Here is a 24,327-nt window from a genome sequence, read left to right on the forward strand (position 1 = left end):
AAAATTCATCACTCTGTAGTTGAATGAATCACTCAGCGCACAAAACATTTCATTCCTAAAATGTTCAATATTTCATTTATCGCATTATGATAAACCTCACTGCGTTGGTATTCTCTCTAAAATTAAATCTTACTTTATTGGCAAGAAGAAATAGTTCTTTTCAACATATATTTATAAAATTTTAATAGTTTGCATTAAGAGATGAAAATGACGGTAATAAATTATTTTAATCACAATGTGACAATCTTCGGATTTACTATAAACGCTTGCGTAACTGCACTAGATAGTCATGAACATAAAATTAGAATAAATGTTCTTCTATGTATTATTCTCTTAATTGAATTTAATTTCTTTCGAAAAATTGCACTTAGGGGCAAATATTTGTAATAATAGTTTCCTTTGTTTTACAATTTTTATATGAAAATTGTAAATGAAAATATTTATTATTATATTAGGCAAGCAACGCCGTTGCATTTGCGAATTATTTTGCACAACCTCTGCAAAAAAAAAAAAAAAAAAAAAAGCTTGAAGAAGAACGATTTTATGAAGGTTACGTAGTTCTGTGATTCATAATTCAGCGATCAACAAACACTCGACATATGATCGAATCGAAGTTTTAAAATGCATCAAATTGTTTTAAAAAAACACATAAGACAATGCAATGCATTTAGTCCAAGATTCAAAAGTTCGAAGAGATCATCCTTTACGCATTGCGATGCTTTATAATGTGTTGTGAAAGTTTCATATCATTTAGGTATGGTTCGCCTTTACTGCGATTATGAAAGTTATCTGTTTGTGTCTATGTGTCTATGCGTCCTTGAAGTTTGTATTAGTGCCTCCAAGCGTTGTCCATAAAAACGAATGTAGACTTGAACGGTTCTTTATCAGGCATCGCAAGCTAAAGTTTAACAATAATCTAAATCGTTGCACAAAGATTCGATGATCAGACTTTCCAACTTACAACCATAGAAATCCCCAAAAGAATCAAGACTTTAGTTTACAATACCATGGTCGTGGGTTCGAATCCCAAATGCGGTAGGGTTTGCAATAAGTGACCTAAATCTTTGAAGAGCTCTTTATATACTTTACGCTGCTTAATATCTATGAAAAAAAGGGAGGTGGACAAGGCCGTCTCTTAAACACCTTATATCACTTTGTTTAAAAGTATTTCTTCACTTTTCTTCGTAATAAAATACCAAAAATTATCCTTCATTTCCAGGTAAAGGCGTATTTATCGTGGGAACCTTAGCAGGAGCAATCGTCTGAAATACAGACCTGCGTAACCCAAAATGATCACAATAAATTCACGTGTGAACTAATTATTTTCCGCCAAATGTTATTATGAAATATTAAAAATTAGATCTTCACTGTATATTCATATGGAAGGAGGGTCAAATAGGATTTAGGATATTGGAAGGAGGGTTAAAAAATCGTTCAATAGGAGTTAAATTTTTCACATGTATACATAATATGCGGAAATTCTTTTTCTATTCAATATTAAAAGCGCAAATATTTTTCACGGAACGAGTCTTTCAAAATAGAGCATTATATGTGAGGAAGTCAATAGCTTTCATCTTTGGACCAAACCACGTGAGTGCAGTGAATCTTCTGTTAAAATCAAATCGCAAGACCTTGATGCCAGCCCAAATGGAACGTATTGTTCGGAAAGTCATTTTCCTTTCAGCCAACCGGGAACTTAACTGCATTTTTTCACAATCAAGTTCACATTTAAGGCGCATTGTCTTCATATATTTGATATAGCTGATGCCGTAATGCTCATATGGTATGAAAAATTTATTTTTACTCTGCGCAAAAGACTTCGTTTGGTGCCTTGCCAAATATGAAAAGTTTACTTCGGTTACTGGCGAAGAGATAAAAGTCATGTTCAAGCAAGAAAAAAACTTATTGGACACGCATGGATAGAAAACGCTGGCGCCAAAACAGGTTTGCAAAATTTCATCACCTTCTGGAACGTCGGTAGCAGGTGATAACGACAAAGTAAAGGCAAACCGCCGAATGGCAACTCACTGAATTCCATAGTTCTTAATAAAACGTTTGCGCACTAAAGATAAATCGACTTTCTTGGCCAAACAAACGAAATTTCGCTCCGAATCCCCCAATATTCGTTCGCTCAATTGTAGTTGTAGTTTTATAAGTTAGATGATATGCCGGCATTGAAACCGAAAATTGCTTACATTCAATCCAATTAATATCGATTAGAGAAAGTTACGATGTTTTGATAGCATTCATCACCACCTTCACGATCATGTTCAAAGAGACCTATGCCAAATCTTAACTTAGGAGGACAAAGAGCACACTATTTATTTCCGGTCGTAAACGAAAAACCCAATTAGCAAACATATTCACACAACTTATTCATTCGTAATATGTTCTTTCTTAAAAGTTCCTTTAATTTTTACATTGTCTGTCTATCTATCTATGTAAAACTATGAAAAGCTAATCATAGCGCAATAAGGAGCGATAAAATCAAGTTGATACATTGAACAATTGATGCATAACTAATTACGAAATGCTTTTTGAAATTGATGAACACACTTATGATTGATTCCTTTCTGGTGGGGGGCGGAAGGGGGAATGACGGTAAGCCTGTGTATACCAATGTGCACGTGAATCCTGCAAAAGAACTTTGGATGAATGCATTTACAATAAACAAAAAAAAAAAAAAAAAAAAAAAAAAAATTAGAGATAAATAATAATTTAGATAATTTATGATCGAGCAAAGCAACTAAATAAAGAAACGGCTGAACGGTATGAATGATAATTCATAAATGCAATGAATCATGGCGACACATGTATGAGTGTAGATATGTAGATATGTACGTATTGTATGTTTACAACTGAGTTGATTTGCATTTCAGGAACCGAGAACACAGAGAGAGAGAGAGAGAGAGAGAGAGAGATTTATTTCAACAAGTACTACTACTTACCGAGTTTATGGTTGCCATGATGAATTGTGGTGGTGGTGGTGGTGGTGCTAGTATTGGTAATGGTTGCTGAATTGGTGGTTATTAGGTTTTGACGATTTCTTTTTTTTTTTTTTTTTTTTTTTTTTTTTTTTAAAAAAAATTTAAAATTTTTTTTTAATATTTTTTTTGTTTTTTTTTTTTTTCTTTTGCTTTTTTTTTTTTAATACTTTGATGATGGTTGATATGGCTGTGGCTGTGGTGGAAAATAATGGTTGTCGGTTTATTTGTTGTGGTGCTTGTTGTGGAGATAGATGGTTGGTTGAGAGGAACACAACAACATATAAATCAATAAAAATCTGCAAATTAATTTTAAGAAAAAAATAAATCATAAATTCATATAAAATAAAACACAAATCAATAAATTAAAAGCATATTTTAAAAGTAATTTTAGTCGATTTTCATGTTTTCAATATTGTTTCTCCATGATATCTATTATTAATGTATTTTAACAAAATACATTTGCATTTATTCTTCATTTATGATGATATCGGAAAACACACATACATTATATGTATTCATGTTCGTACATAAAATATGATATGATGTTTCTTTTTTTTTTTTTTTGTTCTTTAGCTTAATTCACTAGCTTATCGTAAAATTTAGTTAGATTTTTTTTTACTAATTTCAGAAATGTCGGACAGAGAATTCGATATGGAAAGCTTTGTTATTTAATGTGATGCTTTAACGTTTGTTTAACGAGGCAAAAATTATATACGCAAGTTGAACATATGAACACATGAGTTAAATTTTACATACGTACATACATACATACATACATACATACATACATACATACATGTACTGAACATACTGCATCTGGAACATTTAAATCAATTATGTACCTGAAAAAGATATAAATTAAAAAATATTTACATTTAGTCGAGAAATATAATACACGTTAGAAAATTGATCCATTCATTCGTTGCATATGAATGGGCAATTTTGCGGCTTTACATTCAAATACATTTTTTAATAGCAATACCACTGGTCTGCAGTTGACCGATAAAAAACTTTTATATCAAGCACTCATTTATCATTTTACTAGCAAGTCCTAGAAATACATGTCCGAGATACGAAAATGTATATGTATATGTGTGTTGGCTGTCGTAAAATTATTTTAAATTATTCTTATTATGTTTAGTTTGTTTTCTCTCACAAATCAAGTCCGACAAGCAAACACGTTGTACACTACTCCACATCACTTCGTTTAATGCAGTTATTCATATAGACTTTTCAAAATAATACCTTATATGGGAAGTAGTCGAAAAAGTAATCGGACCCGAATCATCTTCAACAGCGTTCGTCCTTAGGCGAAAGCACCGCGGTCTATCAAAATATGTCAAAAATTGCTACCTGAATACAAAACGGACAGACGGAGAGACAAGGGCGATTCAGAAAACAATTCTAAACAGATTGATATAATAAAAGGTGAGTTAAACTCAACTCCTTCTAGCTGGTGTGCACATTTACAGAAACTTAATATATCCTCGTACAACAAGTAAAAAGAGTTCGTAGGTAAAAATTGAAGAAACCTTGAAAAATTAAAAATTTGCTATAGTAATACAGATGGAGGAGTATAGTAGTACAGATATAGAGTAGTGAATAAATACTGAAATTGATATTTAAATCTTTTATTAATTAGGTCTCATTCGCTTTTTGTAAACTTGCTTTTTTGTCAAGTAAGCACTTCCAATCGATATTGCGGGCCCTTCCGAGTATCCTATCATGTTTAAACTTTTACGCACATCGTTAGTTACGCCGACAAGACAACATGAAAGAAAACGAAGGAGAAAGTTATATTCAGTCGTGAAAAAACCTTTTATACCTATGACCGATTTAAACAAAGGAAGAGAACTAAATTTTCATATCCTATAATATTGGCTGATTTCTCCTATTTTCTGAATAAAAGTGGAAGTTTACGTAACATATTTGTTGTAGTGCAATGGGCAAAAAACACGTAAAGCAAAGTTGTTCATACTTCTTCTTGCATAGGCGTGTGGGGGATGTAGGCGTGTCCTTTGACGGGCTACGCTCAAATTCTTTTGCAAATTTGTTGGCGAGAGACTTCATATTTTCTGACTGGAGAACGTATACTATAGATATTAAACAGTTGGGCAGACGGACATATGGACAGACGAACACACGGACATGTTTAGATGCATTGCGGATTTGAAATTACTCAAGAATTTATATTTTTTTCGAAACTTGCTTCTGCTCGTCATAAAGTTGATGTACTAGGTAGGCGTGGTAAGTTTTTACCATTTTTTACAAATACATAAAACATGTGTTCAAATTTTTATCAATTTATTTACTGTCGCTTATAAGCAATGAGCATAAATCAATTTTCTATTCCTTTTGAAAAACACGTGTTCTCACTTTACGTGGCATTTTAGGCGCATCCTTCCTCCGATTTGCCACATTTTCAATGGCAACCCGCGTGAAAGAACTTCCAGGAGAATATTTACAACAGACATTACACAGACAAAGAGCGGGACAGATGGACAGTCGAACGCACTGACATGCTCAAATCGATTGAGAATTTGATGATGTTCAAGAATATGAATTGTTTGTGAGGTCTGTCAAGCTCCATTCTGTGCGTTGCAAACGCTTCAACAAAATGCGTATACTCCTTATCCTTCGGTGATGGATATAATCAGGAACAATTCATAAACAAATTGATTTATACTTATGCGCAATCTATGTATCTGTCATTTCCCCCCCCTCCCCAAAAAAAAAAAAAAATAGAAACAAATCGTTCTTTTCACTACAGTCAACATGGTTGATTTGCTCTCTGACCCGATAAGAATTGTTTTAATAACAAAGATCAATTCGACGCGCAAAGGTTTTTCGTTTATTTGTGAATTGAAAGACAAAACGGGAAAAAGTTAATTAAGTACTAACAAGAAATCAACAACATGCTGTAATAGAAGATATGCAAGCAAATTGCACGGGTCTGCACATCTGACAAGACGGTTTTTTAACGCTTTACCCCCGACCGGTGCCAACTAAAAGAAATGTTTATTTATTCTCAATTTTTTCATCGTTTGTATACGAAAAATGTTGTCGAGCGCGACAATAATTTGTTTAAAAAAAAATAAAAAAATAAAAAAAAAAAAAAAGGGAAAAATATTTGGCATTTTGCCTACTAAAACACGACGAGGAGACAACAATGGCCAAGTGGCAGTAAAAAACTAAAACATTCATATATACATACATGCACACGTACTTATGCGCATGTAAAGCAAAAGTTTTTGCATATCGTACGTATCTGCCAATATAAAAAAAAAAAAAAAAAAAAAAAAAAAATCATAAAATCTAATAAAGAGAAGAAATAAAATTTGGAGATCACAATCGATTCGGCTTATTTTTGTCTACCGACTTTTAGCGAGTTGTGTAAGAGGATTTTCGAAAATTATTAACGTCATCTACTTTTGCGTGAACTAATGACTGAAATGTCATTTACAAACACTACGCTGCTACAGACTAAATGACTTACAATTGAAAAGCCTTACATTATATTAAACTAATTTCTTGCTGCATTTTCACTAGCAGTGGTAATAACTTCCACTCAATCAAAATGAATCGATTATTAATAAATAAATTATCTTATATATATGTACATATATATATATATACAAATGTTTTTTCTTCATTTTATTTCGAGGAAAACAAGTTGGCCTTCATACTCTTCTATCACTCGTGTCAACTTCAAGAATCAGCTAAATAAATTTCATTAGGGTAAATCGATTCGCTTCTTCTTTATGACCGGTTCAAAAGTAAAATCATTAATAGATTTTATATAGTAGAACGTTTTTCGTTTACGTTTCGCGTAGCCTAAGACATCTTAGATCTTTGCTCATCGATGTATTTGTCGTCATAGCATCGTAAGGATAGATGTATTATGAAAAACGTCCCACACAAATTTCGTAGTTCTTTCAAAGTTATTTCAAAATTTCGAAATTAACTTTTTAGTTTTCGTTATATTCAAAATGTCCACTGCACACAATATGTGTGTGCACACAAACATATGTAGATTTATTCAAATTTTTTTATATATGAATTGCGATACATTGGGCCATCGTTATTATTGTAATAAATGAATAGTAGCACAGAGAGAGCGGCACAGCGGCAAATGAGATATTTAATAACAATAAAATTAATAATAATAAGAAAAAAAAAAAATAAAAAAAATCAAGGAAACATATGTATGCATGTATATAATATAGTATGTATGCTTATATTATATTTTATTATGAAAAGCTAATGGCATACACATCTCTGCGAGTGCAAATAAATTAAATGTGAATTTGATTAAAAACACTTTAAAGATGTTGACTGCAAATACATCATCATGCGCATATGAATACACACACAGAATAGAAATATCCCTCTATTCATGTCATGATGAATGCAAGCAAAATGCATTGTATTCCTTCTGCTTTACTCTTAAGTGCACAACTGTACTTTGAAGCAAACAATTGTTTTCTATGCTTGCATATATGCATATATATATATATATATATAGATAGATAAATATATTTGGGCTTATTAAGATATATATTTATCTGCATTTGGGCTAAGCTACTTGAACCCTCTCCTCTTCTTCCCAAAACGTCCTGTATAGAGGGCATAATATATTTATAGATTTTTAATAAATTACAACAAAGAAAACGAAAAATGAAAATAATTTATTTTAAGCATATTCATATATACATGTACACATAATTACGACATTTTTTTGTCTAGATATCTTTCAATCATTTCCTTAGAGTGACTACCGTCCCTACATACACGAACCTGTTAGCCTAAATATAATGAGATTTGATTCTACACATACTTTATATATTTATGTATATGTATATGTATATATAATTTTTTTTTTTTTTTTTTTTTTTAAATTTTTGATTGCGCATAAAACTAATGCAACGTATCTGCTACTTTCATTCACTTTTAATAAAATATCATAGGCACATACACACATTGATGAATGGCATTTATATTGCGATGACTATGACTATATTACCGATGACTAATATTCAGTAAATTTTTTCGGCGATTCTTTTTTTCTATTTTTTTTTTTTTTTTTTAATTCGTCGATATATTAATAAATATATGTTTAACAATTTTCAGATGAAATGAAATACCATACTGCCACATATAAGTGAAATAAACGAATGCGGATTCCTTTACACGGGTATCTTTAACAACTTTATTATCGAATTGAAGAATTATTTATTCGGTTTCCTATCGTTGAATTGAATTAATTGAAATGAATTTCTCAATCAATTTCGATCCACTATTGCAACTACTTCTTAATCTATTTCTTCTGCGTTTGAATGTTTTCCAGATCAATTCAATTCTTGCAAGCATAGCCTTAATCCGTAACTAAGGTTATATATTTTAGAAAGGAAATAATTTACGGAATTAGGCGCTAGAGTTCTACAATTATTGGCTCGTCACGCATAAGGTGCATATCCTCAGTTAGTCAATAAAAAATTGTTAAAAGGTTTTTTAAAAAGACGGTAAAAAGGAAAGGGCGCTGGAAACATATTTGTCTGCATGAGTTGGCGAATAAGTAAAAAACTAGCAACTAGCAAGTCAGTATTCGCAGGTTCAAATCTCAAGTGCGGTACAAATCATTTTCACAGCATTTTAAATATAATAAAAAGAAGCGATATGATAGTAAAGAGATTATAAACTTGTAATTAAAATATAATAGAGAAGAATTATCGTTGCCGTGTTTCACACCGTGCAGACGAGAATTCTAATAGAGCTCTAGAGTTGGTCCAAAGTTGACGTTAGAGTAAAGATATCATTCATTCATTAACATCTCATGCAGTTTCATTCGCGAGGGTCACCGATTAACGCGACCTCTTTCTTCTATAAAAGAAACGTCTGCTGGTAATTTAACCAATCGCTATTAAGCTTGAAATGTTGTTAGAAAATCTAAACAAGTCGGTGTGGCTCAACTTTGGCGATCTGACGATGTATGAAAAAAGTAATATACCCGGAGAAGATTTATTTACTCATTTTAAGATGATATTTTTGTGCGATTCAGAAGTTTCTATTAGTTATGGACACACTCTTGATTCAGATTAGCTGATTTTTGAAACCCGTCTAAATTTAATTTCACATTCACACTGATCAAGAACGTGCACACTCTATGAGAACTACATTGGAAGTGTATTCTAGAGAAAATATTTGTATCAATCAGAGAGAGACAAGTTTCTACCTTAAAACTAATTGATTATATATATACAAATATATATATATATATATATATTGTGGGATATTGAAATTTTTACTCACAAACAAATGACAAATCTAACATATCCCCTGTGCCGTAGATTTGTGGCGCAGCGATCAGAAATAAATACAGAATTCATAAATAATGCAATGTTTGCGAAACTAAAAATTTCTCAGTCGAAAAGAAGCTTCGTAATAGACAATGTAAGACCCAAATGTTGAAAATTACGTTTGCTTTTTTATATCCTGCATCACTTTTGGTACAAAGGTATGTTAAGTTTGTGCAGCAGTATGTAAGCGCAAAAGCCCTTAACATGGACTCACCGTTTACTATACCAATCGGTTCAGAATCACTTTCTGACTGAGTCTTGTCTGTCCGCCCATTTTTTTATACTATAAGCTTGTCTGTCCATCTATCCGTGTCGCTATTTATAGTCTACATCATTTTTGGCACACGGTATATTAAGTTTGTGCGGAGGTATGTACGACGCAAAAGCCCTTACCATAGACGCATTTTTTATTGTGCCGATCGATTCAGAATTAATTATATCTAAGCCCGTCTGCCCGTCTGCCCATGTACAGTTGTGTTCAAGCTACAGGTCGAAATTTTTGGCAATATTTTGATGAAATTCGCTACACTGGCGTGTTTTGGCCCAACCATGAAGGCTGTTAAAAATGATTCAGATCGAATAACTTTTTCATGAACTTCCAGTAAAGAGCCTTATTTTGAAAATTCATTAGGTGATTGATGAGTATGAGGAGGGTGGTGTTAGGGTTGCCCGTCATAATGTCTTCACTTGATAACTTTTAGTTTTTTGTAACAAATAAGCAAGAAAATAATAATGAACTCCAAATTGTGCTTAATTGTTGTCAGAAGTTTCCAAAATTCAATGAAAATAAAGACTGGCGTTACATAATCTGGCAACTTTCCTGGTCTTATATACATTAAGATTCACTTAGATTGCACTTTCACGACCAACTTCTAGTACTTCTAAGCTTGCCAGATAGTTTATGCGCTAGAGTAACGTATAAGAATTGTTTCGGTGTTTTGCAGAAAGACATCTGAATTTATCAAATTATCTTCTCCCATTGCCTCATTTTCGCCTTGTTCCTCGAGGCGAAGAAAATGTGGTTTTTTTTTTCTTTTTCTAAAATTAATAGAACGCTTAGTAGTAGCTCAATAGAGTTTTTGGTATCTTTGCTGCATACATTCGAGAACGTCTACGGCAGAACAAATTCATCATTCATTCGCTGAGCCACCTGTCGCTGTCTATTGGCATAGAGTGAGAGAAACAAAACTATTTTACTTGTGTTCGCTTGCGTCTGCTTAAAATATTATGGGGAGCATTCATATTTATCTTCAATTAGAAACAAAACTCATTTATTTGGCGCATATCGGCTTCTTTTCTTTTTTTTTTTTCTCTCACAAATGTAGTAGCAATGCTGCGATGGGGATGAGGATGAGGATGAAGATGAGGATGACGGTGGTGATGGTGTTGATATGATTGTTGATAGTGGCGATAAAAATGATGAAGAAATAAGTTTTTTTTTTTTTTTATTTTTTGTTTACTAAATTATTCGCTATATTTTTTGGTTGGATGTGTCTACAGATTTTTATACTGCTTTATAGCACAAATTCCACTGATTGGACGCGGTTAATTGAAAGCACAAACGTTTCTTTACTTTAAAAATATCAAAATTTATTTAGGGGCACATACAAAAATGCACATACATATATACATACTGAAACGAGAAAAACATATTCACATGTAACTAATGAAAGAAATTAAAATAAATTTATATTTTAGAATTGGACCTTACAGAAAGCCTTCCCATTTATATATGACAATTTTTGCGAATTTTTCAATCCCAGCGAACATTAAAATAAAATTAGTAAACATGTTTTTCACATATATTACGTTGATATATTAAAAACATCATATAGCATGTTCCAAAACCATCTGGGAGCAAAATACCATTTCTATACCCTACACTACACTAGACTTGTAGTACAAGGGTTTGCTCCTTGGATTAAGGAGCACTTGGGTTAAACTCACTTTTTATCAGAATCGTTCTAAACTTATCTGTCTGTTTATCCGTCTGGTACTCTTGTGGACAATTTTCGTGGTATATATAAATTACGTTTGATACACCCACTTGTCTTATCTCAAAGAGGGATGTTATAGGAAACGCACTGGCCTACTGTAATGCTTCACCAGTAGTGTGTTTTTTACCAGGTATGTTACTCAAATTCCATTGATTTCTTTACTAACTATGCAGTAACGAGGATAGATATCAAAAATATCAAATCCAGAATTATATAAGTAAAAATTTGTATAAGCTTTTTAAAAAAAATGTTCTTAAGTCTGATCTCATTTAATAAAATTTAGTAAAATTAATTACATTATTATTAGGAAAGAAGGCAAAAAAAAAAAAAAACGAAGACTATACAAAGGTCTATGTCTACTTAAAATTCATCTCATTTCGTTTATGTACATGAAGGTTTGCGTCTTTCTCGGTCAACAGCGCCAATGACTGAAGATCGGATTCTTTAAAATAGAAAACTAAAATTGAAGATGTATACTCTTCATCAGTGTATCCAATCGATAATGAATCGATGTAAACATATCTATTTGTCCGTCTGCCTTTCTGTCCACCTGCCTGCCTATGTGGCAATCCGTATAATATCTACGGTAAAAGTGGATTTGGGCTTCAATTCAAATTTGTTTCTTGCACACAAATTGCAAGAGTTGAAAGTGAACGAAAGCCCAGAGTACGCGCAGAGAACATTTCTGTGTTTAAAAGCAAAAAAAAAAAAAAAAAAATTAGTTTGTTAGCCTTAACTCCTAAGATACACGAGCAGCGGTAGAAAGTTTTGATTATCTTCTACTGTATATATGGAAAAATGAAAAGAATCAGCCACGCCTAATATTATGAACTATCTTTCGTCTTATGAAAGAAACCTTTAAGCATTAGATGAAGGGAATAAAAGATTAGGCTATAGCCAATTATAATTTTCTTATTTTAATTTAAAGCAACAATTTTCTAATATAAACGACATCGATTTAATTGAACATTTACGTCTACATTTTCTAATAATTGATTATGGTTTTCGTGCCAATTATTATCAAAATCCGATAACAAACACACGCACACAAGCCCAAGCACGCACATACGCACAACCATACCCATTTTATTAAATCCGTCAATTACCCACAACACTATTCACATATATCTCTTGCTTTATTTACCTTACCCCAACAAAAAGGGCAACATTTATCGAAACCGAGCTAACTGAGGTAAGCTAAAAGATCAATTTTTAAAATCGAACATAGATGTACTTTCCCCTCGCCTAGCTCTTTAAGTGAATGCTTTTTAGTTGAGTAAAAGAACTTCACAAGAGAGAGGGAGAGAAAGAGAGAGAGAGAGAGAGAGAGAGAGAGCGAGACGGATCAAGCGATCGTTAATAAGTGATAAATAAATGAAATTTCCCAATAAATATTAACGGACGACAAAGACGCTACAGAGCTTGCATTGGAGAAAAAAACCTCAGACTATGCAGCTGCAATTACTTATTGCAGCCCCTAAGAACTCTAATAAAAGAGAAGGATGTGAGGAGAAATTCAAATTTAACTGTCAAAAAGACACTTAGCAACTCTGTTAAGTAGCTACAATCAAGATCTGATTGATTGTAATTTGATAAAAATGGTAGTTTAATTTGTTTGAAAGACATTTACATATAGATTCATGAGTTGTTCACAGAGGTATCTTAAATTTTCTAATTTGGACGGGCTATGCCTCCAAAGCCAATCATATTTGAATTCGAATTTATCTTCACAGGCTTTAATATCAGCCTTTGGTTACCGAACCTTCCATACGGATTACCTTCATTAAAAAAAGAAAAAAGATTGAGGAAAACGATATTTCAAAACCGATTTTTTCTTATTCTGTACAGGTATAAAATATAAGCGGAAATATTCATAGTTTTGTCTCTTGCGGTTTGTTAGTAAGGAAAAAAAAATCATTATACTCCACTCCCACGGTTCGAAAAAAATTTAAGTAGGTTACTTCGACCTGTCTGATAAGTCACGCTCTAGGTAACCATCGTTGATGGACAACAATACTGCCAAGATAAGCAGTTAGAGCAAAATTCTCTTCAGAGATTATTTCCTGCACTATGAAGGAATGAGATGCACAGTAAATCTGCATCGAAGTGTAGTGGTCTTCATAAAAGTGAAAAGATGCTTTTTAATTAACAAAACTAATTTAATATTTTCTTACTTTTTAGCTTTTGAGTAACATTTCATATTAAATCTACGATGATTTCAAGGTTTCTCGTTCATTTTCTTTTGCTTCTCAGCTCTCAAGCCTTTTTGCCTGTGAGTTCTCATAATATTAATAATTTGATGTTAATTTGTACTTGTATCGGGATTAACAATATCAAGAAAGTAGTATTGAACAACTTTAAATTGACCTGTGGCCATTGGCTAAGGCTACGTATGCTAACTTCTCGCAAACTGCATAAATTTTTGTAACTATGGCCCAATAGCAACAGATAACTGGTTGGAATAAATATTCTTGGAATGTCACTGATCAAAAATACGATTAAAAGTAGATAAGGATTTTCTTTTCTCAATTTCTCGATTATATGTCTCTCTATAGTTTTTCGAATTTTTAATTTATTTATATATATATTTAGTAATTAAATCTTATATAATTGTTCACTACACGCATTTTCTTTTTCTTTTTTACGCTTCAACGGCAACACAGTTCGTATAACGATCTGATTATTATTACGATTATTGCTTTGTGTGGGCATTTGTTTACTATTGACAATTGGATACACATATAAACAACTATAAATATTCGCTAAGCATCATTGAGTGTATGTTTTCCATTAAATAGTCAATAAAAAAGATAAAGTGAACAATTGGTTCATATTTTATAGCGCATTCTTATTGAAAAAAGCCAGAGGTGCAACAGAAAAAAAAAATCCAGAAAACTTAGATCTGCATTGATGATTATCGTAATCACATATAGTATTGTATGAAATTAAAATTAAAATTAATTTCGAACTACTTTGCATAGTTTGCTAAATTCACAATATTTAGACTTGAAAAGTCAATAATCTAGGGTTTATCTGCTTATCTACACTAACACTTGTAAAACGATCGATTATCGATTTATAGACCTTACCTAGTTGTAACAGTACGAGGCAAGGATACGATTTCACTTTGCAGCAACGAAAAGAAAAAAAGACAAGAGCAGAGAACAAGCAACCAAGGGATAGGAACTATTAGCATAATTTGAAACTTTAGTTTACGATAAACAAGAGATTCTAGAACGATTTTACACATTTTCCCATATATTCGGTTTTATTACTGCATCCAGATAGTAAGTTGTGACGACCCATGTCTATAATTATCCTCACCGTTTATCTGAACATCAAACTACTGCCTTTATTAGTTTTAAGGCTGCTCTTAAGTGCCACTTAAAGGGTATCGGAGACGCACACGTGATTGCTGAGCTAACTAATTCGGAAGATAAGTAGAGGCTTCAAATTTTCGTCCCACAATTAAATGAATTATATATGCATTCCTCTTGTAAAAACAAATGGACGGACGAAACTTATGGACAGATCATAAGCACTGAGCCTTCCTTCGGCCTACGATTTGTAATGAGAAACCGCGAAGTTAGAATTTCCAATCCGCCTGAATGGCCGAGTAGGCAAGAGTCTCGACTAGCAACTCAATGGTCGTGGGTTCAAATCTCAAGTTTTAGAAAAACCGAAATTTGATAGATTATACCAAAAATGCATATTTTTACATGAACGTTAAACGATTGATGCACGAATGCGGGAGAAGCAAAGTGGCAAAAGCCACCTTTCGCTTTGGTAATCATTGACTCTTCACATTATTCCCATTGTTGATGTTCTTGTTCAGGTAGTACTACGGTTGCTTTTATGATTTCTGCCGTTCCTTTACGCTAATATTCCGGACGTACTGTTTCAACTGAGTTATTTTGTTGGAGATGGCATGTTTGCGTATATCCTGAACAAATCGCAATTCAGTCCAATCAAATCCGAACCCCTAAGTTAACTTTAGAAAATTAATTTACCACAAGGTTATATTAAAACTACTGTGTGGCTTAATAGCGGAGGAAGAGGACGTTTTCACGCCTATTCATAACATTCTGTGTAAAGAACATAGTTTGGCAAGGCATCAACGCGCGAATCCACCCAACCACCGCATTCCATGCCCAATTCAAAGCAACAATAGCATTCAAGGCTAAAGAAATCTTTAAGAAGAATTCATTTTTGCAAAAAAATTGTAGATAATGAGCAAAGTTTTCATAGAAATAGGAAAGCATCGAAGGTAGTCCAAGGTACAAGCTAGTTCTAAAGGTCATACAATTTGATTCAGGATTGCATCATAACTAATGTATGCTTCATGCCAAAAGTAAAGAACAATCAGTAATATAACTATAAAATGTTATGAAGTAATCCCACCTATGGAATTTATTTATTAAACAGTATATATTAACTGGTTGACTGTACCGTCAGAAAAGTATAGGGTAACAGCATAAGATTTCTTTCATCATTCATATATCATCCTTTAATGTTAGTGACATAGAATAAGGGATTCATATAGACACTGAGATGGGTGCTTCTCATACTTAAGGTTTTTAAGTAAGTATAAAATATCACTAACTCTTTTTCTTCTTCTAAATTTTGAAATCGAGATCTTTATATATATTCTTCATTTGTGTGAATGTTAGTATTCAGTTTTCATAAATCTTTTCATAAGTCTTGCCTTCTTCTCGGAGGGATATATAGTAAATCATAATAGAAAGGGAATATTTGTAGGTTGAATGCATAGATAATGCTATACTTAAAATAGCTTAAAGGCGGTGACAAGCATACGTACATATATGAATATAAAGCAAACGTATGCAATTGCATACAATTCCTCATATTCCCATAGCATTACAACTTTTTGTGATGCGACGGGTGGTTTAGTAAAAGGATAGCACAATTTAATGGTTGCGCAAACAAACATACAAACTAAAAACAAGTCATCGGTTAAAATGAGGAATATAGGTGAAGGTCGTCATGTATATTAAAGTTGTAATGTGTATGATTTGTAAAACTTTTTCCCCTCAATATAACACTCTGCACTCTGTTCAGCAGTAGAACAAAGAACATGGCATCAATAATAAAAATGAAGCTCACTTTTTATTTAACGGCATTCCTGCGTAAATTTAACACCAGAAATATAAAATACAAAATAACATTTTATATATATTGCATTTTATATATATATATATATATGTACTTCACTAAGTGTAAACATGAAGTGTATGAAATTTTTTGTATATAGGAAGGATAAGAAGAAAAGGGAAAAATTCCTCTTTATTTTTAACTTTCTCTGAAATTAACATCCCACCGCCATTGTGTTTGTAAGTATGTTTGCAATGCTACCATAAAGTCATTCATATAAAAATCAAAAATAAACATACACATCATACACATAACGCACTCATCATTATAATTAAAAAAGAAAACAAAAAGGGAAAAAGTTCTTTCTTATTTTCCTTGAGAGAAAATATGACTAGAGAAAAAGACTACAACTGCATTTGCAGAAAAGCGTAAGTGACAATTGCCAATGATTGCTAACCATGGTTACATATTAACCTATAATGGTGAGAATTAAATGTCTGGTAGTATGAATTAAATAAAAAATGAAAACACAAAATATTAAATGCTCATACGACCCGTTTTTAAATCTCTCTCTCTATCTCTCTCACTGTCTCTCTCTCTCTCTTCTTTAACAGAAAGATATAATCGCTGTATACAAAGAAATATGGAAATAAACAACTAGTAGTATGGATGTGTGTTCACATGTTCTAGAAAAAATTACTACATAACTCATAGTTAACATTGTATTCTCTCTCTCTCTCTCTCTCTCTCTCTCTCATTCGCTCTCTTTCCGTCTCCCTCTCTATGTGTATTTAATGCACTATCCTCTCACAGTCCTTTAAAAATACTCTCCTTCGCTCTCTTAAAAAAATATTGACAATAAAATCAACCAAACCAGAGCTACCAACGTTTCTTAAAATTTATATGAGATCTTGTCTCACCTAAATTATGCATTGTTTATCTATTATAATCAAAATGTTTTTAATTTGATTTTTTAATGCGTTTACATTACACGTTAGAAATTTTAATAGCTTACGCTTAACAATTAATATTATTTTAATATAAACACATACGTTATTTATGTATGCATGTTCCTATATGTATATATATATATATATATTGCTTGCCATTTACAAACAATATTAACGTATCAGAATTATTTTGATTAATTGATTAAATCGATATTGCTATAAACAGGAGAACGCATAAGAAAATCTTTAAATTTTACAAAACGGACAACAAATATATATATATGATAATTACAGTACTTTTGCTGCTGTTGGGATTATGCAATAACAAAAGAGTTTTGAAATTTAATTTCACAAGAATGTCGACATTGGCATTCCTTACTTGATTATCTTTCTGCAAATTACGTCGTATTCATTGAAAAAACGCGCAAGAAGAAGAAGAAGGAAGTTACATTTAGCTTAGCCCGAATTCGCTGCACTATAGCTTTCGCTTTTATCGAAAAGCAACATATCATAGCGTCACGCTCTGATTCGAAAGGACGTAGAAAGATATTATTATCAAAGTGCTGCTCAGGCAGCTGCTAAGCAAAAGTTAATCGGAAATACCAGTGCCTGGAAGGGAATGTCTACTAATGTCTACTCTATTTGAATTTTACAATATGTGCTAGACTATCGTCTTAGTATTCATTTTACATATATATCACATAAGCAAATCTTTATCCTTCAAGCTTAGATTAACAGTATGAACTGTTACTGATGAGGTTCCACATTGGAAAAACAATACCACATTTGCATTTTGGGGACATTTATCTAATTTTCGATATTCTCTTAAGGCTTTTTGAAAGAAAAACTCAACAATGGAGTTCCGAATTTTACTTTTCTTTTAATCCAAAGTTTTGTGCATTTTGGTCGCAAATTTTCTAGACTTTTCGCCAAGGGACGAGTGCGATTGAGACAAAACCGTTGACATGATATCATATGTTCCCATTTAATTACTGTAAGTTCTTAATGGAATGGGTGTCTTAAGTGAAATCTAAGCAGACCAAGTAATACTGACAACAGATGAAAAAAATGTGTTGATGTAAGAAATTTAAGAACTCATGTAGACATCAAATTCGTTTCAATAAGAAATCTAAGTCATATAAATCACGTTTCCCACTGTATTTCTATTAAGTTGATATATTAACATACATTTTACACAAGTTTAGACGTTTAAGTAATTAAAAGCATTGTCACTATAACACGAATAAAATTTCCTAGAAAAACATTAAGAGCGTCTTCTTTGAAACGATCAGTCAGTCAATGCAATCAGTTAACTGGGTATACCGTCTTCGACTGTTATTGTGGAACTGCCACGGCTCAAGATCATGATCACTCCAAGAAAAGAATTACACTGCATATGCGAACTTTCGTCAAAACTCTTTCATCCTTTCTCCTGGAAGTTTCTCGAACAATTTTCATTGAAATAAAAAATTAGTATTATAATCGCTTTAACTCGGGAATATAGTATACGTGCATTGCATGAACGAAATTACACTTGTTGCCCATCTAAACTCTAATTCCGAAAAAACAAAAACTGAAAAACCGAAAACATTGAAGAGTCGTTCATTCAACCTGACAAATATGATTCAGAAAACATGTCGATAATCAAAATGACCTTGATAAATAGTAAATGAATCAAATCACTATCGATTTAAAATAAGTTTGAAGATTTTTTCCGACTATTTTTGGGGCCATTTTCCGCGAATTCCAGATATCGGCAGCATCAACTATCTATCATAGAAATATAAATGACTCTATGCTACTTAGTAAACAACATCTGGCAACGCCGCGCAATAACTTTAGTTACCGTTAAATAATAGAATTGCATTTATAATAGAAAATCTAAATAATAAATAGAAATAATAAACGGTACACAATGTAGAGTGAAAGACGACAGTAAAAAACGAAGTATGATGTTAATAAGCAGACACTTGAAAACACGCGCACACAAACACACACACACACACACACACCCACCCAGAAGGCAACATAAAAAACACAACTTACATAATGGATACTTTTAACAACTCAGAACACAACAAATAAATATATTACAAAATATTACCCAATACTACAATACAAATGGAATGGAATATACATATATATATATAAATGTATGTATGTATGTATTACATATACATGTGTAAAAGTTTTATGTTTCAAATGATTGCAAAGATTCAAATTCAAAATTCTAAATTGCTAAATGTATATATATACATGTGTATGCGTCTAAGTATGCGAACTCATACGTTACGTACGCCTATATTGAAAAACCACTAAAATATTGAAAAAGCAGGAGATCAAACGTCTCATACTCATTTCATTCAATCGAACCACATCAATATATATGAACATTAGAAAATACTTATTTATCCTATCATCAATTATTAATTACTTTATGTGCATATCAAATTTTAAAATTGTTAGACTTGAGCGTGAAAACTATTAGAGAAGTAGGTAAAGCGGGAAACATGTAAAAGAATCTTATCAACTTGATCCATAATTCGATGTAATAAGAAAAAAGGAAATGGGAAAGCGCCATGTTTGCCTGTCTATGCAAAATACAGCCGTTAACCAAAGAGTTTGAAGAGCCAAAGATGCTCAAAAGTTACGAGAATAAAAGGGTATACATATATACATACAGTAAGTATGTCTGTGTAGATATATACCTATATACATATACTGTCGACTGTCTCTAGTTTATGCGTGCGTACGTGCGTGCTTGCGTGTATGTATATATATATATGTGTATATAAATATATATATATGTGTGTATATAAATATATATATATATGTTTATATAAATATATATATATATGTGTATATAAATATATATATATATATATATATATATATATGAGTGTGTTTGTGTTTATGTGTGTATGTGGACATGTGTGTTATATTTTAATGTAATCTGTAAACTTACAGTTATACACACCTATTAAAATTACAACAAACATAACATCCGTTTTCCTTTCTGTGTCATTCATCGAAAAAAATCTTAATTAAAAACATTTTTTTATACTCTGCGAAAAGGAAATTTTTATCATTTACTTAAATATTTTATCGCAAATTTTTAAGTGAAAATTAAACTGTTTTAAATAATTTCATTTATTAATTCTTTTCTTTTTTTTTTTTTTTTTTTACTTCTTAGGTTAGCAGTAATTTAACTATAACATATATCGATTTGTTGTTAATTTACTTAAATTGAGCTTCAATGAAAATACAACCACAATACACTCACATTTACACATTTTAATATTTTTAAAATAAATTTTTTTTACACATGCCTACATATATATATCTATATATCTATATATGTAAATATAAGTACATATATACTATATTTATATTTATATATGTATACATACATATATATGTATACGTATGTATACGTATATTAGCTGCTGTTATTTTATTTTTTATTTTCTTAATTTCATCGTTTATTTCTGTTTTATTTTTTATTATTTTTTTTATCGACTTTCTCCGCTGTTGTGTCGAACCATCAAAAATCAATTTTCATTTGAAAACTGTATGCAACACATACAGACACACAATATCGTGCTTATAAAGGAATAACAAAAGAACAAAAAAAAAAAAAAAAAAAAAAAAATAAGAAAATAACATCTCTTTGCTCTTATTTTTACAAGTATATACAAACGAATATGTTTTGATGCAACTTAATTCCGTAGCCAAAACGCATTTTCAAAAAATATATTAAACAATAAATACACTTTTTTAAATGATTTTATATATATCGTTGTCGCCACATGCATATTTCTTTCATTTTTGTTAAATCTCCTCGGTTTTGCTGAGACTACGGTTAAGGCATTCGTCCTTTTTCATATTTTATTTTTCAAATTTATTTCTTTTATTATTATTATTATTTTTTTTTTTTAAACAAAGAAAATTTCTCTTCTTGTTATAGAAAATATGCTCTATATGAATATACTTTCTGCTTTTTTTTTTTATGGAGGGGGAGTATATATGTGTGTGCGTTTTTGTATATATGGGTGTATATATATTAGAGTATTTAACAATATATGAATTGTATATGTATAGTATAGAAAAAATTTTAAAAACGCGCGCCGTTAATTAATGTATTTTAAGGTTTAGCGTTTGTAAGCGAACTGTTTTAGCCAAAAAAAATATTTGTATATAATTACTATGGATGCTGGTGGTACCACTTGATATTTCATTTGCAACTACTTTGTGATTGATATTAAGAGAAAGACACTGAGAGAGCGGCAAATCGAGAAAGAGACTATTCACAAAAACGAGAATTGATTGCAGAGTGTGAAGAGCAAAAAAAGTATTAAATAAAAAACTAGACAAAAATGAAAATAAATAATTTAAACATTCCTCTATCCGTAGAGTAAACCAAACTTAAACATGACAAACAAAAACAGAAAAAACTTTGCCAATAATAGAAAAGTTTATAAATATTTTTTCAAATATATAAACTCTGAGATAATTTATATGCTCGCGTTTCATCGTCCTTACAAATAATAAATGAAAAGCTTGCAAAATTAAACTTAAGGTGTAATCGTTTTATCCCCACCAAACTAGATGAAGAAGCCGTTCACTGCCGTTCTGTTGTCATTGCTACAAAAGATTTTCATAATTTCATCTCTCTTGTCATTTGCTTATCTCTCTTTGCAGATTTGTGATGTTCAAGCAGATGCAGAGGAATGATGCGAATTTATTTTTGTACGAATCATTATCAATACAAGATGATACAAGCCGCCTAAATGTATACAAGCAAATAGATACAATGCCTGTAAAATGTCAACAACGGGAGAGAAGATAAAGACTCTTCAAATGCAAAAATTTGATTTAAAATTTTTTTGGAATATGCAACACGATTTTCTTTTTTAATATTCCAAACGATTTTGGTTTCTGTTTTTTAATTACGTACCAGGCAAATGCCCAGGCAGCAACTCGTTACATGTACTGTAAATCTCTTTGTGCATTACTTTTCGCGATTTCTAGACCAATTCGGATTCTAGACCAAAAGAATAAAGTTCAGGACTAAAAAATATTGATATTCAGAAAGCCGTTTAAAAAACATACATATAAGCGCATAGACATCCGAATTGCCGGTCCGAAGTAAGAATATTTGATATTTCACTCTCTGCTAATTAGAAATATGTCTTGAAGAACCATGTTTCTCCCAAAATGATGTCCTTTCATAGTCATCAGGCTTTACTAAGCAAACATTTAGTTAGGTGCATGAATCTCTCTCCCTGTCCGTAATTATCAAAATACTGATCATTTTTTCTTATTTTCGAATTAAAATTGCATTGGAAAGACCAGCTATATCGGGCCAAACAGAAGCAATAAGCGCAAACCTTTGTTTGACTTTTCAATCATTCTCCAATCAATGAGCAAATACCTGCTATAATAGGAATACATATATACTTAGTGAAAATGTTCGCGCGTCAATTTCATTCGAGTATGCTCGTAATTTAAAATATCGCGCTCTTTTCGGGAACACTTCAGAACCCACTTTCTTGATCTGTCTAACTTGATCAGTCCGTCGGTGTTCGGCTAATGTCTGTCCATGTATTTTTTGATCAACGCAGTTGATTTGCCATTGAAATCAATGTGATCAAACTTCTTCAAAATATCCTAAAAATTGATACGCCTACTGAGAGATGTCAAAGGCACAAACATAGTATTATATTTATATCACAAAAAAGTGGTTTAAAAACCTGTCTAAATTAGTATGATGAATAATTCGAGAGATTTTTTTCCTTTTTTTTTTTTTAAGTTAATCTTCAGACCTTGTTCAGATTTACTACTTTAATTAGTTTATTTGCTTAGAACTAAATATAAGAAGTAATTTAGAAAAAAACTCACCAATTTGAAATGATTGTCATAAAAGTCGTGTTTCCATGAACAGCCACTTTTTTTTTTTCTTTTTTTTTAAAAACATTAAAAAAGGAACAAAGTATTTTTCTTAAAAATTTGAAGTAACGAATTTACTTTCTTATCTTTCTTTTAATGACACTTCCAGAGGAATAAAAGGACGTTGATGCAAGACAACTGCGGGACTTGCACAAGCAACACTTATCCAAGCTTTACGCACTAACACAATTACAAAAATAGTTTCCGCAATAAGCGGGAAAATTATGAAAAACGCGAAAACAAATTACCACCTTAATAGACTTGGAAACAGAAGTCTTCATGTACTGGTATAATAAAAATTGAAAAAAAGTGATTTTTTTTTGCAACGCTTATACTTTTCCGCATTTTACAACATAGTAACAATGGGCGCGAAAAATGAAAACGATAAATAAATCATTTGTGTTTTGTTTTCTGCATGAAAAGACAAATTATAAAAAGCTATATTTATATTTTATTACACTTTACCTATCAGAGATGAAATCTCAAACAAAATATTCTTCTTCAAAAGTATTTACATTCATTCTCTCTTCATTTTTTCTTTGCTTGTTGAAATCTTCTCTTTTTCCTTAAATTTTACTATTATTTGCACTTAATTCTTTTTTAATTTATTGAAATCCTGTTCATAAACTTTTTTTTTCGACTTTAATTTTATATTTTCGTTGCGATCGCTGCAAAATTTATCTTCAACTATTTCTTTTAGTTGAGTTACATGCTGAAGTTGGCTGCGATTTCAGGAAACTATAACATGAGAACAGTGTGGTTTAAAAAAAAAAAAAAGTAACAGTCACTTCTGTTTATAGTTTTAAGAACCTTTAAAGATACATAAATTATGAAATTCTTATTTATCGGACCCTATGACGCACGTGTCTGTTAGTTCTGTCAGTGCCTTATTTTTAATTTACTTTATTTTTTGCCCATACAATCATGTACTGAGTAAAATAAATATTTTTGCACTTAATAATAGGAAAAAAATATT

At 31.4% G+C, this 24,327-nt stretch overlaps 1 protein-coding gene across 7 annotated transcripts in view; it reads right to left on the reverse strand.

Moving 5' to 3' along the window:
• LOC119635162 (homeobox protein 5) overlaps positions 1-21,346 on the reverse strand; it is a 40,479-nt gene extending 19,133 nt beyond the window's left edge. For 2 of the 7 annotated variants that reach the window (XM_038029791.1, XM_038029798.1), the window contains exons 1-2: positions 3,883-3,901; positions 3,784-3,829 (exon numbers count right to left, since the gene is read on the reverse strand). Coding sequence is in view for 1 of the 7 variants with exons in the window: in XM_038029792.1 (XP_037885720.1) it covers positions 2,949-2,966 (18 nt within the window). In the remaining 6 variants the exon portion in view is untranslated. Of the gene's footprint in view, positions 1-2,948; positions 3,074-3,783; positions 3,830-3,882; positions 3,902-20,367; positions 20,509-21,088 lie in introns of those variants that run through there. The other 5 variants (XM_038029795.1, XM_038029797.1, XM_038029796.1 and 2 more) reach the window with 5 other exon arrangements.
• Positions 21,347-24,327: the final 2,981 nt, after the last annotated feature.

The sequence above is a fragment of the Glossina fuscipes genome, unplaced genomic scaffold (assembly GCF_014805625.2).
Source record: "Glossina fuscipes isolate IAEA_lab_2018 unplaced genomic scaffold, Yale_Gfus_2 3, whole genome shotgun sequence".
NCBI lineage: Eukaryota > Metazoa > Arthropoda > Insecta > Diptera > Glossinidae > Glossina > Glossina fuscipes.